At 38.5% G+C, this 15,011-nt stretch overlaps 1 protein-coding gene across 1 annotated transcript in view; it reads right to left on the bottom strand.

The window, feature by feature from the left end:
- Positions 1–3,482: 3,482 nt before the first annotated feature.
- sccpdha.1 (saccharopine dehydrogenase a, tandem duplicate 1) overlaps positions 3,483–15,011 on the bottom strand; it is a 32,122-nt gene continuing 20,593 nt past the window's right edge. Inside the window, exons 5-12 of the mRNA XM_073050471.1 lie at positions 13,097–13,146; positions 10,729–10,859; positions 9,714–9,831; positions 7,759–7,878; positions 7,590–7,646; positions 6,395–6,506; positions 4,230–4,311; positions 3,483–3,838 (exon numbers count right to left, since the gene is read on the bottom strand). Coding sequence (XP_072906572.1) covers positions 3,733–3,838; positions 4,230–4,311; positions 6,395–6,506; positions 7,590–7,646; positions 7,759–7,878; positions 9,714–9,831; positions 10,729–10,859; positions 13,097–13,146 — 776 coding nt within the window. The 3' untranslated portion in view covers positions 3,483–3,732. The remainder of the gene's footprint in view (positions 3,839–4,229; positions 4,312–6,394; positions 6,507–7,589; positions 7,647–7,758; positions 7,879–9,713; positions 9,832–10,728; positions 10,860–13,096; positions 13,147–15,011) is intronic.

Genomic DNA, 15,011 nt, shown 5'->3' with positions numbered 1-15,011 from the left:
CCCGATTAGACCCGATCGCGTTGCGCAAGCGCGTCAGACCCGATTAGACCCGAGCGAAAACGCTGCTTTTAAGTTAAAGTCGATCAATAACTTTTCCTGGTAGGCTGCAGTATATATATTTTTACCAGTCGCTAGGAGATATTGGAATGTTGTTCGTGCTGTTCAGTAAAAAAAGTATATGCAACGTAATTTGTGTTACCGATACGTATGTATATTTAAAAGTAGCGGTGCGGCCTAAAATCCGATGCGGCCTTTACAATTAAAAAATTGATTTTATTTCTAAAATTAGAGCCTGCGGCTTTTAATCAGGTGCGCTCTGTAGTCCGGAATCTACGGTAATTGTGCTCCCATGTCTTACGGTCTCTTCTCTCAATAATCCGTCTTTCAATTATATTAAATATTTGACACCCTCTCAGTTAAGAGAACTAGATCTTATTTATTTAATTAAACCTCTCAATTTTCACACCTTAATTAAGCGTCTCTTCGGCTTCTGTTCCAAAGAAAACATGTACAATCTTTCCTTCAGCTATAATGCCTCACTCCTGCAACATTTTACTGAGCTTTGTAATGTGGTGAAACATTTCAGGGATATGGCTTGCATTTCCAGTAATAAGGTTCTATGCTGCACCTAGTTAACCTGGAGCTGGGGTGAGTTTACAGTTTATTAGATTTCACCCTTCGAGCAAAGCACAATGGGATCCATGTAAGCTCTGGATTCAATAAAATAATTCATCTCTGAAAAATTAAAATCTAATTTTTGGTTTGTTCTGATCTTGGTAACTTGTTACTCTGGACTTATAAGGTACAGCAACGTTTGCACATATTTTGCTTGATGGCAAGTGCTTCAAACATTTTGTTTCAAATTTTCAGGTTACTGGATGGTCTTTGAGGGCTTAAATCACCAGTGCTGGATGGGATGCTTTATGGGGTAAATGTGATAACTGCTGGGGACCTGACAAAAATTTTCAAACCTTCTTTGGCTAGATGACTGAAAGATAACAAATCTTAACTCAAGTGGCAGAGGGAGAAGTCGGGCAATTATAGGCCAGCAAATGCAACATCGGTGGCAGTTTTTTTTTGATGAGGTAAGAAATTGTATCAATGGAAGATAGTGTGGATGATGTGGACTACACAGATGTAGATATTGATGTTGACAAGACCCTAAATGAGAGGCTGGTGCAAAAGGTTAGAGCCCATCGAATCCAGAGCACTTTGACAATCGGATCCAAAACTGTCTTTGTGATAAACAGTGGCTGATAGACAAGAGTTGTTTTTTTTGGATTGGAAATCCATGACCAGGAATGGTACTGGGAACTTTGATGTTATGTAGATTAAGAACGTGAATATAGAGGCATAATTAGTAAGTTAACAAAGGAGTAATGGAAGTAGGTGCTTTAACATTTAAGTATTTAAGAGTGGAAGAAATGCTGTGGCATAGAAGGCTACATACTGATTGCTGGAAAGAAAGATTAGCATAGCCAGGTATGCAATAGCCAACAAAGTCCTGGGCAGCTCTAGAACCACAGACATTGGACAGTGGCTTCATGGGAGAAGCCAAAGAGTGGTAGGAGATAGTTGCCTCTCTGAATAGAGGCCTGTGAATAGTGGTGTGCCACAGAGATTGACGGTGGGCACAGTATTGTTTGTCATCTATATCCACGATCTGGATGATTATGTGTTTAACTGGATCAGCAAATTTGCAGATGACATCAAGACTTGGGGCGTAGTGAACAATGAAGACTATCAAAGCTTACAGCCGGCTCTGGCCCAGCTGGAAAAATAGCAGATGGAATTTAATGCAGACAAGTGTGAGGTGTTGCACTTTGAGAGAACTAACCTGGGTAAGTCAAAGGGATCTAGGAATACAGGTCCATAATTCATTGAAAGTGGCTTCACAGGTAGATAGGAGTGTAAAGAAAGCTTTTGGCACATTGGCCTTCATAAAATATTGAGCACAGGAGTTGGGATGTTGTATTGAAGCAGTGTAAGACATCGGAGTATCATGTCCAGATTTGGTCACCTTACAGGAAGATTAAAAGATTTAAGATAAGACTGAAAGGGAGTGCAGAGAAAATTTACAAGGATGTTGCTAGGACTTGGGAACCTGAGTTATAAGGTTGAATAGGTTGGGACTTTATTCCTTAGAATGTAGAAGAATGAGAGATTTAACAGAGGTATATAAAACTATGAGTAGTATAGGATAGGGTAAATGCAAGCAGGCTTTTTCCACTAAGGTTGGGTGAGACTAGAGGTCATGGGTTAAAGGTGTAATGTTTAAGGGAAACATGAAGAGGAACTTCTTCACTCAGAGGATGGTGAGCGTGTGGAATGAACTGCCAGGGTAAGTGGAGTATGCAGGATCGGTTTTAATATTTAAGAGAAATTTGGATAGGTACGTGGATGCGAGGGTATGGAGGGTTATGGCCTAGATCACTGGGAATAGGCAGATTAATGGTTTAGCATGGACTAGATGGGCCAAAGGGCCTGTTTCTGTGCTGTGGTGTTCCATGTCTCCAACCTGTTTTCATGCTGCATGAATCTATGATTAGTAAATTCCATTTGTGAATCTTAAATTCTCTTCCACCCAATCTTAATTTCAATTCTGACCCAAATGGCACATTTTTTAAAAGAAATTATTTGCCTGCATCTAATTATTAGCTGTTCAAGATGGTGAAATTAATTATAATGGAGTACCAAGCTTTTGATGTAGCAACAAAGGAACAGCCTGATCCTGTCTATATCAGGATGTGCAGATCAGCCGGAAAGTGACAGAGAATTATGACATTACAGGATCTTCCCAACATTCCTGTTTGGCAGTGTTGGAGGTTTACAAGGTATAAGCAGTTCAGCAGATTGGTCACAAATTACAGCCCACTAGATAACAGGCACTATCCCAGCCCACCTCAGAACAAGAGCAATGCACACTGGTACATCCTTCACGCTTGGGTGCAATGACAACTTGGTCCCCAATCCTAGTCGCCGATTACCAAGCTTTGTGTAGCACAGAACTTTCCCGCCAGGATGCAAGGCTTGCCCTGAACCATTTCACACCAGATTTAATTAATACTTCTAACTTGCAACTCAAACACATTTTGCTCTTGAATGTTACTCATGTCCATACACTGAAAAATAATCAAGAACTTCAATTAATAGCATGATTAATTATATTTTAAAATACTTTCAATTGTTTGAAGGATTAAAATCAAAGTATTTTCTGGTGTATAATTCAAAAATATCTTGTCTCTCTCCATCAGAAGCATTCCTTATTCTCCTGTCCCTAGTACAGTTCCATTTTCCACTGTGGAAATGAACTACTGTCGATAATCATTTGTATCTACCTAACTTGATAAGAACATTCAATCCCCATCCCATATATAATATTTTATAAAGATAGTCTTCAGTTATCAATGCCAAGCATGTTCAGATATTTCCTTTATTATAAAAAAAAACTCACCAATTCAACTGAAAAATAAGAGAGTCAATTTTAGTACGGTTGCAGTTAATATGTTTAATTGCCATTAGAAATAAACACAAAAATAGTATTTTTCCAAACCCCGAAGAACAAGTTTCTGAAACCAATTATTCCTCTTAATAGTTCTACTACAGTATGGGCAAATAAACTGCTGTTAAAATTGTTCAAATAAAGGTTTCTTACTGAGTGCAATCTTGTTATTGTGGTAAAAGCAAGACTGAGTTCTTACAGTTATGTAGTACTTCAAATGAATGGAACAATTAAGCTTCAGGCTTGCTGATGACAGTGAACTCAATGCCACGCTTATTCAGTCTTTCAGTGAGTGTAGTCTTTGAGAATACAGCTCCAGGTGTGTACACCCCACCCCTAAAGGAGGAAAAATAATTGCAAACAAATGGCCAAATCTGCATTTAGGGCCCTCATATCAAGAGCAATTCAAATATTGTCACTGGAAAACACACCTTGACACATACACATATATTGAAACATTTAATGTCAACAATCGATCAAGTTGGCAATAAATATGATCACAGGCTAATAGAAGTAGTTTTTGACAAATGAAATGCTGTATCTGAAGTGACAAGGAATTTACGATTACTTTGAATATGAAGCATGGAAAAGCCATTGAGCCCAATTAGTTGATGCTTGCTGTGTGCATTTCCCCTTGTTTTGTTATGCTAAGCACAAAATCAAGCTTTGAGTTATCAGATTTTCAAACCTGTAAGTAATTTATTCAATTCTAAGTTATGAAACTCACCGCTTTGGCAGAGACTTTTGCTCCAAGAGAATTGTGACAGCAGCCTGCACCATAGCCATCGAGGTAGCAATATAACCGGGTTCTAGGGGAAAAAAAGCATCAGGCTTTGAAATCACGTGCTATGGAAAATAAAATTAAATTAAAAGCAGGCACCTTTGTTTTTAAATATACATAGCCATTTTGATCAATAAAAAAACACAACCTGGATAGAAAAGGAGAAATTACTTGGAAGAGGAAGGGTGGGTTAGTAAATTTGCAGATAATACAATGGTTGGTAGAATTGTGGAGGGATGTTGTAAGTTGCAATGGGACAATGACAGGGTACAGAACTAGCTGAGAAATGGCAGATGGAGTTTAATCCGGAGGGGGTGTGAAGTGATTCATTTTGGAAGCTTGAATTTGAAGGCAGAAAATGGAGTTAATGGCTATATTCTTAACAGTGTGGAGGAAAAGAGGGATTGTGTTGTCCATGTCCATAAAACCTTCAAAGTTGCTGTGAAAGTTGATAGGGTTGTTAAGGTGTATGGTGTGTTGGCCTACATTAGAACATAGAATAGTACAGTACATTACAGGCCCACAGTGTTGTGCCAACCCTCAAAACCTGCCTCCCATATAACCCCCCACCTTAAATTCCTCCATATACCTGTCTAGTAGTCTCTTAAACTTGACTAGAGTATCTGCCTCCACCACTGACTCAGGCAGTACATTCCACGCACCAACCACTCTCTGAGTGAAAAACCTTCCTCTAATATCCCCCTTGAACTTCCCTCCTCTTACCTTAAAGCCATGTCCTCTTGTACTGAGCAGTGGTGCCCTGGGGAAGAGGCGCTGGCTGTCCACTCTATCTATTCCTCTTAATATCTTGTACACCTCTATCATGTCTCCTCTCATCCTCCTCCTCCTCTCCAAAGAGTAAAGCCCTAGCTCCCTTAATCTCTGATCATAATCCATACTCTTTAAACCAGGCAGCATCCTGGTAAGTCTCCTCTGTACCCTTTCCAATACTTCCACATCCTTCCTATACTGAGGCAACCACAACTGGACACAGTATTCCAAGTGTGGCCTAACTAGGGTTTTATAGAGCTGCATCATTACATTGCGTCTCTTAAACTCTATCCCTCGACTTATGAAAGCTAACACCCCATAAGCTTTCTTAACTACCCTATCTACATGTGAGGCAACTTTCAGGGATCTGTGGACATGTACCCCAAAATCCCTCTGCTCCTCCACACTACCAAGTATCCTGCCATTTACTTTATACTCTGCCTTGGAGTTTGTCCTTCCAAAGTGTACCACCTCACACTTCTCCAAGTTGAACTCCATCTGCCACTTCTCAGCCCACTTCTGCCCACATTAGTCAGGGGATTGAATTCAAGACCTGCAAGGTAATGTCACAGCTCTATAAAACCTGGTTAGACCATACATGGAACATTGTAATCATCTTAGGAAGGATGTGGAAGCTAAAGAGAGGGTGCAAAGAGGATGCTGCCTGGATTAGAGGGCATATCTTATAAAGATCAGTTGAGCAAACAAGGACTTTTCTCTTTGGAGTGAAAGAGATTGAGAGATGACTTAATAGAGGTGTACATGGTGATAGGAGGCATAGATAGAGTGGATTGCCAGAGACTTTTTCCCAGGGTGAAAATGGCTATTACAAGGGGGCATAATTTTAAAGTGACTGGAGGAAAGCAAAGTGGGGGTGGTGGGGGGGGAATGTCAGATATAAGTTCTTTAAATGAGAGTAGTGGGTGCATGGAATGCCCTGCCAAGAGTGCTGGTAGAGGCTGGTACATGGATGATAGAAACATGGAGGGCTATGGAGGAAGGAAGGGTTAGATTTGTTTTAGAGTAGATTAAAAGGTCAGCACAACAACATGGGGCAAAGGGCCTGTAACGTTCTACGTTTTTGTCTGTTGTGATATGCGCTGCCTTTTTTAGGCTTCACACTGTGACATACTACTTGCTTAGCTAAGCTTTCCAATACAACACAGTAAGTTTTCCTTGAATTTACCACGTGAAACATGTCTGGAGCTGGAACACAATGCATCAAACAAATGTGGCATCTATATTACTACCAACCCATTCCATGTAACGCTGCCATATAACAGGGTATCAGGAGATCTATTTCAAAATCATACACTATGTAAAGTAAGAATTGCCTGTACCTGGTCCTCTCACTTGGGTGCAGATTTTCACAGAAGGTTTGCCTGCTTGAGGATCTTGACCTTCTTTATATCCCTCACCAAAAAAAGTAAAGCTGAAAGACGTCCCTTCCATCTGCAGAACAAAACACAAAAGCATTTTTTTCCTCTAAATTTACTTCCAATTGTTGCAGTTGCTGTGGTGTATTTTAAACAGTGCATTTTAAGGTTTCATTTTTCTTATTCTTCTACAAAAATTCACTGACCATTAGGGTAGTTTTCCCTAATCCTAATTAAGTCTGAAAGGAGAAAAATACTACTAACTGAAGTTATTTTCAATCACGTTAATAGATTATACTGTAATCAAATATGCAAAGATAACAGCATCTCAACTACAGATCTTTATAACAAAAAGAAGCTGATACATTTTAAAACGTATATAATTAAAACAGTATGGCTGAACCAAATACTGTAATTCACTAATTTGAAGTCTCTTTTAGTTTTGGGTTTTTTATTTGGGCATTAAGGTCATGAGTTAAGACTCTGATTATTGACTTATTTTATTTATGAGGAAAAGCTAAATTAAACCAAGATTGATTAAAAGCTATTATTTGCATCGAGATATGGGAGATTTAGATTAAATGATCATGGAAATCAAGAAAAACTTTTTTCGCTTGGTGACTCAATAATTAGGGAGACAAATATAAAAACAACACTAGAAGAATAATGGGAGAAGTCGCAAAATGTCTTATGTTGATAGGGTTTCAAGGACATAGAATGACCAATGAAGAAACATTTCTAAGAGGAACACTGAACAATATTTACAAAATAATTTGAAAAGGAAATGAGAACAAATCAATTTGGCATTTCTTGTGGAGGTAAATAAGTGAGAGGCCACATAGTCCCTTTCTACCTTGTACAATTCTATGGATTTACCCTTAGAACCTTGTTTACTTCACTGAACAATTCTACTCAATATAACTATTTTCACTGCACTAAATTGACATAGTTAAAAGTCATTTCATCTAAATTTGATTTCCATACATTATAAGTAAAAATACCACAGGGAGGAAATACAAAAAATATTGAGTATTCACCACTTTCCTAGAAGCCAGGCTACTTACAATGAATGGTCAAATTTACCATTTATTTGAAAACTGACTACTCATTTGTTTTAAACAAACTTAAAACAAAGAAAGCATAGGGAAAACAAACATACCTGTTGTTTGGTTGGTCCTTGTTTTGTAAAATATCCAAACGAGAAAAATTCTGGATACTATGATACAGAAAGCAAAAGATATACACAATACATTGTCAATAGTTTTCAAATAAAATTTAAATGGATACTAGAATACCACTTAATGATCATACCAATCAATGCCACTCACTTTGATCATAAGATTTCTTCCCAATCTGCACTTAGTGAAACACCAGAAGAAGAATCCAGCCAACATCAGCATTATGACTGACCCAATTCCACCTACAGTAACATAACCACCATACTGGACCTAAAACGAAAAGAAAAAACATTAAATGATACTGGCTTACCTAACTATGCAATTAATTTTAAATGATTATTAGCAAAATGTTTCAGAAACAGGACAGCACCATGACAACAAAAAAGATACTAGTTTGTAGCTTTCCAAATTCCCTAAACTTAAGTTGCCTTCAGTATAGATATTGACACCATACATAATCACATACAGCCAAACCAATTAATTAACATGGCTACCCATGGTACACTTTCCTTCTTGGAAAGATCACTCAACATCTCTATTTCCAGTTTTGTAATTCACAGATCCTACAATTCCAATTGTTGAGGTATGTAGTTACCTTTTCTCTCTTTATTTGTCTGTGATAACCTCTCTTTTCTGTTTACCCCATTTTCCATCTGCACAAGTTTCAGCCTCCTGGATTTAATATTGAATTCTACAGCTACAGAAGTCTTATTTGTCTACCAGGTGCCCATATAGGACAGTAGCTAAGCACACTTGTTTTTATTCTACTCAGAGAGGAGGACATACCCAGTCTGGTGTGCTGGACTTCTGCATTTCACAACTCCTAGTCTTTTAGTTTTGAACTTCTAGAGTCATAGAGCACTACAGCACAAAAAAGCCCTTTAGCCCATCTAACTTTAGTCTATGTTCTCACTAACCGTTCCCATTCACACATGGATGTGCTTACAGCTTTTTCCAGTGGTCATCCTGGTTTTAACCTATTAGAGACCTTCTAATTCCACTAGCTAAATTAACTTTTTTTGTTTCCTTTCCAGTTCTGATGAAGGGTCTTTGACCTGAAATATTAGATGTGTCTGTCCCATTGATGTGACGTGACCTGCCAGTATTTCCAGAAATTTCTGATTTTATATTATTCCATAGCAATTAAATTTGCTCTTAATAATCTGAAATGCTCTCCACTTCAAAGGTCATTAGGGTTGGGCATTAAGTGCTGGTCTTATCAGTAAAGGCTCCATCATTATTCTCTCTTTATGGATTTTTTTCTGTGCTAATGATTGAAACATGGTCCACACTAACACTTTCTTTCACAAACTTGATGAAATGCTAAGTATTTTCCTCCTGAGATTCCCAGTTATAGAAGCCAGTCTTTTGCCAATTCAAGCCACCTCACGTGATATCATGAAATGCCAGTGAGCTCTGGGTACAGCAAAGCCCACAGCACAGAAAAGCATCCCAGCGGTAGTACTGAAGATTTGAGCTTCAGAATGATCTCCACCTCCACCTAATTTTTTCCAGTACTGTTACAAAACTGGTATCTACTCAAAGACATGGAAAATTGCCTTGGTGTATACATACTGTTCACTGAAAATGTGACAAATCTAATCATAGGACCACAAGGCATAGGAACAGAATTGGGCCATTTGGCACAATGAGTCTGATCCGCAATTCGATCATGGCGAATTTATTTTCCCTTTCAACAAGGATAAGGGAATGTCGATATTTTGGATCAAAACCCTGCATCCCACAGCCACTGCTCTCAACCTTAGAGTTCCTCCAGCAGATTTGTCTGTTACTGAGAAATAAATACATTTTTAAAAAGTCTTCCTCCTTGTATACGAGCCAAAAATGGTACATGAAGAAATCATTCAACTCTAAATGTCTTGTTTGTTTTTTGGCAAGAAAAGAAGATATTCCGGAAAAAAAACGATGGTTCTGCAACAACAAATTACATTTTTGAACAAAATAAACTAAGATTATCAATAAGCCTTAGCAATAGAATTACAATTTAGTTTCACTTTTAATACAATGCAACATTTTGATTTGAGTATTCAAATGTTCAAATATTCAAAAAAAATATTCAAAAAAAAGAAACTAAATGTACTTACAGGATTTTCCTGCAAGTTCTCATACAGATAACGCTGTGTGCGTTTGACTACAGAGGAGTCAGAGCCCAGGAAGGGAATAGCATATTGGTTCATTCTGTTACTATGAAATACTCCATTTCTGTGAAGAGGAAAGTATTGTTCAAGGACATCTCTACTCCACACTGAGATTAGAAAAACTGCATTTCTAAACCTTGTCGTATTACCAATATAAAATAATCTTATTGTTGTGTCTTCTCCCTAAAACTCCCTTCTCCCATTCATACTTTATCTACACATTATTGCTTTTCCTAAGCAACACATTTAAAAAATATAATGGGTCAATAGACAAGTTAATTGTTGGATGCAGGTTTAATGTCAGCAAAATCATGCACTCATGAAGAAGAGTAAATTTGAATATCATAGAACTAGTTAAAACATTTTAATTTAACTAGTTAACAAAGCATGAAGCATAGTAGCAAAGGTACAAATGCCAGGGAGCAGACTTAAATTGGATATCCCATAGACGGTGATATACTCATGAGATGAATTGCTTGAAATCCATTGAAGCTTTATAAGATTTGAGAAGGAACAGAAACAGAGGGAGAGCAGTGTTGATAGGTTAGGGATTATGTTGCACTTTTAAAATTCCTTTATACAGTGTAAGCGTAGTGTCATGGGGAAGGGAATGTGTGGAAGCCATAGGAGTTTTGAGATATGATTTTACAACTGAGGGGATTGTTCAGTTTAAAATTAATTACTCCATATTATTGTCAAATAATCCATCCCTTTCAAAAGCAACATTAATCAAAAACAGTTAAATAAGTGAAGCAGAAAAGATCTATATTTGAGCTAAATGAAACATCATTGAATTGGCTTCAACTCAAACAAATTACCACACATTTTATATCAAAGCTAAATTATCAAAATAATATTCAAGTCAATTTTATAACACTACTGTCATTTCCTACATGACATCAACGTCCTTAGCCAAGCAGCAATATATATATTTTTAATTTTATATGGACTGGTTACGAACCTCCGTCTTAGTTTGGTCCCAATAATTGGAAGAGGTTGAAAGCCAAACTGTCTTCTTAGTTTCCTCAGTTCAGCTTGATCTGATAGTCCATGGATTGCTGACTGCCATGTTCCATCGTGAAAACTGGCGCCCTATTAAAAAGAGAAATAACTAATTAGATTAGATTAGCTTTATTTGTCATATGTACATTGAAACATCCAGTGAAAAGTGCTGTTGTGTCAATGACCAACACAGTCCAGGGATTGTGCTGGGGGCAGCCCACGAGTGTCGCCATGCTTCTGGCGCAAACGTAGCATGCCCACAATTCACTAAACCTTTGGAATGTGGGAAGAAACCAAAACACCCGGGGGAAATTCACGTGGTTATGGGGAGAACATAGACAGCAGTAGAAATTGAACACCAATTGAGATCTCTGGTGGTACAAAGCATTATGCTAACCGCTACATTATCAGAGTAAAAAGTTCTACCTACATAATTTACATCACAGACCTAAATCAACCTCTCAGTAATTGGAACTATAATGCAGACTTACTTATGCTTATATTCATTTGGAGTATAATTATCACAAAACTACTCAAGTACAAGAACTTTCATGAAGAGATAACAGTGCTACACACTTCAGCTCATTTTAAACAGCTGGTACTTCTCCCAGCTCCTTATCTAGCATTTCTCTTTCAACCAAAAGCATTAAGAATGATTTATCTAATCATTTAATACATTTGTAATACCTTGCTGTGCACAAATTGTCTACTATACTCAACTACTCAGAAGTGAATAAACTTCACAGGTAACTTATCTGCTGTAGTAAATATGACCACAGTGCATTAAGAGGAAAGACAAAGCTGTCACAAAAAAGGATAAAGTTCTCGAGTTCAGATCTTAATTGGAGAAGGCTGATTTCAACGGCATAATGCAGGAGCTGGGAACAGCTGATAGAGGGATAAACAAAATCCGTTTAAAGGTGAGAAAGTCAGAAACCCCGTAAGGATAAGATAATGACAAAATCTGGGAATACTGATTGGAGGAAATTGGAGGTTTACTTAGAAGTAATGAAGCACACGACTGGTGAGTGTGTCCTTTAACACTTATAAGGGTTGTAGGGTCTTAAAGGAATTAGGAAGGGGAAAAAACAGACACAAAATAGCCAGGATTTATGTTCATTTGGAAAGGCAAGGACTGATTAGGAGTCAACATGCCTTCTTTGAATTGTAGCAAAGCCAGTGACAAAGTTCCACAGTACAAAACACAAGCTACACATGGAGTATTGTGTACAGTTCTGGTTACCACACTACAGCAGGCATGTAGAAGCATTAGAAATAAGGCAGATTCACCAGATGTTGTCTGGAATGGAGAGCTTTAGTTATGAGGGATTCAATAGCCTGGGTTTATTCTCACTGGAATGAAGAAGGCCAACAGGTGAACGTAGACATTTATAAAATTCTGAATGAACAGACAGAGCAGATGGTCAGAGTCTCTTTCCAAGGGAAGAGGAGAGGTATTCTAAAACAAGAGGCCATAGGTTTAAAGAGAGAGTGGAAACTTTTAGTGGGTAGGGTGGTTAAGTGTGTTGGGCTTCAGGGATTGTGCTCTAGAGCTACTGGGTAATATTGCAGTGCCATAAAACTCTGGTTACACCACATACAGAGCCTCATTATACGAAGAATGTAAAGCATTTGAGGGGATACAAAGGAGATTTACCACAATGCTGCCTGGATTAGTGAGCTAGGGCTTTTCTCTTTGGAGCGAGCGAAGATGAGAGGCGACTTGACAGAGGTGCACAGGATTATAAGAGGCTCAGGTACAATGGACAGCCAGTACCCTCATCCCAGGGTGATCATGGTTAATACCAGAGGACATCCTTTTAAAGTGAGTGGAGAAGATTTAGGAGAGATGACAGAGATAGTTTTTTCACACTAAGAATGCACTGCCAGGCATGGTGATTGAGGCTGATACATTAAGGGCATTTAGGAGACTCTTAAATAGACACACCGATGAAAGAAAAATAAAGGGTTGTAGGCTATGAATGACAGAATGGTTAGATTGATTATGAAGTACATTAAATGATCAGAATATCATCATGGGCTGAAGTGTCCATACTGTGCTGTATAGTTTTATGTTCTATGTTATTTAAAGGACATCTGAGGGCAAATTCTTACACACGAAGGATGATGGATATATGGACTGAGCTGCCAAAGGACTTGCCGAATATTATTGTACATGAGAGATCCTCTAACTCAGCCTAAGCAACACCAAGGCAGAGCTGGATTTAAATCTGTCATCTTACAGTGGTAAACTGGACAACATGTAACAGTTGAAATGCCAGAAATTATTATTAAAGAAGAATAGTTTAAATAAACATGAGACAAACCTTTGGCCCCGTCTCCAATGCCAGGAAGCTTTCAACAGCAGTCAGAGTACCTGAAAAGTAACAATGTAAAAGAATGACAATTTTTTTTTTATTCTCTATTGTGTCAACGTTAAAAATCTTGGGTATCATTTCTCATTCTAAATATTTTCCATATTTCTGGATCACTCACTAAAGGTACATTAAATTAAAGACTATTATTGCCCAATAATGAGGCAAATTGAACAATGAAAGAGTGCTAAGAATTTAATTTTACAGGCTGCACAAGGAGGCAAGCATTTCAGATTCTTCTCAGGACAGATAATGCACAACAAGGAATTCTAGAATCGATAAGCAAACTCCAATTTAGACGAGAGAAGGTGCATGCACACTCTAGCTTTCATCACCTCTGCTATGGGGCAAATTTATCTTATAAGATTCATACTCGGCCTCCTCTGCTACAAGAAAATCAAACATGTCCAGCCTATCTAGTATCTGCACATTCCTGCCACCGTGTTCACAAATTTCTTCTGCATCCTCTCCAGTGCAATCACACACTTCCCAAAGGATGCTGTTTAGACCCACACACACAGCCAATGATCTATAAAGTTTGTGAAGGACCAGGTAAGCACAAAACTGCGAGAGCAGGTAAAGGTGAAAAAAAATAGGGGTTTTATTTACCCAAAATGTTCACAAACTCAACAGAACTGTTCCTGAGTCCAAACTTGAATCAGCTAAGCAGAACTGGGTTACAACAACAGAGTAAATACTCCTCAAACCAAGAGACACCACTCATCTCCTGACTGCGGGTTTATATTCGATGCTGGCCAGTCCATAGTAAATTGCAGGGGAGAGAAAACATTCCTCTCCTTAGAAAGATACGGCATAAATGAAGCAGCTTCAGAGAACACCCCTCTGGCTGTATCAGAATGGCACAAACCAATTACCGAGCCCCATCAACTTAGGCTGGTGTACGGCAACAGCTCAGTCAGTTGCCAGATTATCAGGAGGATGGTCGGCTACAGGACACTTTAATATGCCCGGTTGATGGTGCAGCCGGCCACAAAGTTGTACATAAACTTCTTGTTCTCATAGTCTATGTCCCGGATATGAAGGTACCCGTTGTCCCAGTTTCAGGGATCTATGGATTCAACATCAAAATTGCTTTGTTCAACAATATACCGCAAGATCCCTCTATTCATTGCGTGTGTCCCTGTCTCATTAATCCTCCCAAAATGCATCGGCTCACTTTTACCAGGATCAAATTCCATCCTCCATAGCACTGTCCATTTTACCAACTCATTAATATTGCCTTGTAACCTAAGGCTACCCTCCTCATTAATAACAACATCAATTTTAACATCATCTGCAATACCACCTACAATTTATCCAAATTGTTTATTTATATAACAGACACCTACATTCACAGCGCTAATCCTGTGGAACAGCACCGGTCACAGGCTTCCAATCACAAAAATAATCCTCAGCCCTCACCCTCTGCCTATTACTTCCAAGCCAATTATGGATTTAATCAGTCAAATTGCCGGGGATTCCATGGGGTCTAACCCTTTGGGCCAATCTCACACGTGGGATCTTGTCAAAGGCTTTTGTGAAATTCATATATCCGCTCTTATCGAGCCACTTTGTTACCGCTTGGAAAATTCAATCACTTTGATTAAACAAGATCTTCCCCTAATTAAACCATGCTGACTATCTTTTAATCCCTGCCTCAAATGTATCCCATACCTCAAATTAATCCCATACCTCAAATGTATCCAATAGGTTCCCTACCACTGACCTGAGATTCTCAGTTCTGTCTTTTACCTAAAAACACAAAGTACTGGCAGAACTCAGCAGGCCAGACAGCATCTATGGGAGGAGGTAGTGACGACGTTTCGGGCCGAAACCCTTCATCAGGAGTGAAGTACCATGAGATGGT

This window comes from Hemitrygon akajei, chromosome 7, assembly GCF_048418815.1.
Source record: "Hemitrygon akajei chromosome 7, sHemAka1.3, whole genome shotgun sequence".
Taxonomy (NCBI): Eukaryota; Metazoa; Chordata; class Chondrichthyes; order Myliobatiformes; family Dasyatidae; genus Hemitrygon; species Hemitrygon akajei.
The sequence above is the reverse complement of the archived record's forward strand: the minus strand, read 5'-3'. Positions and strand labels throughout refer to the sequence as shown.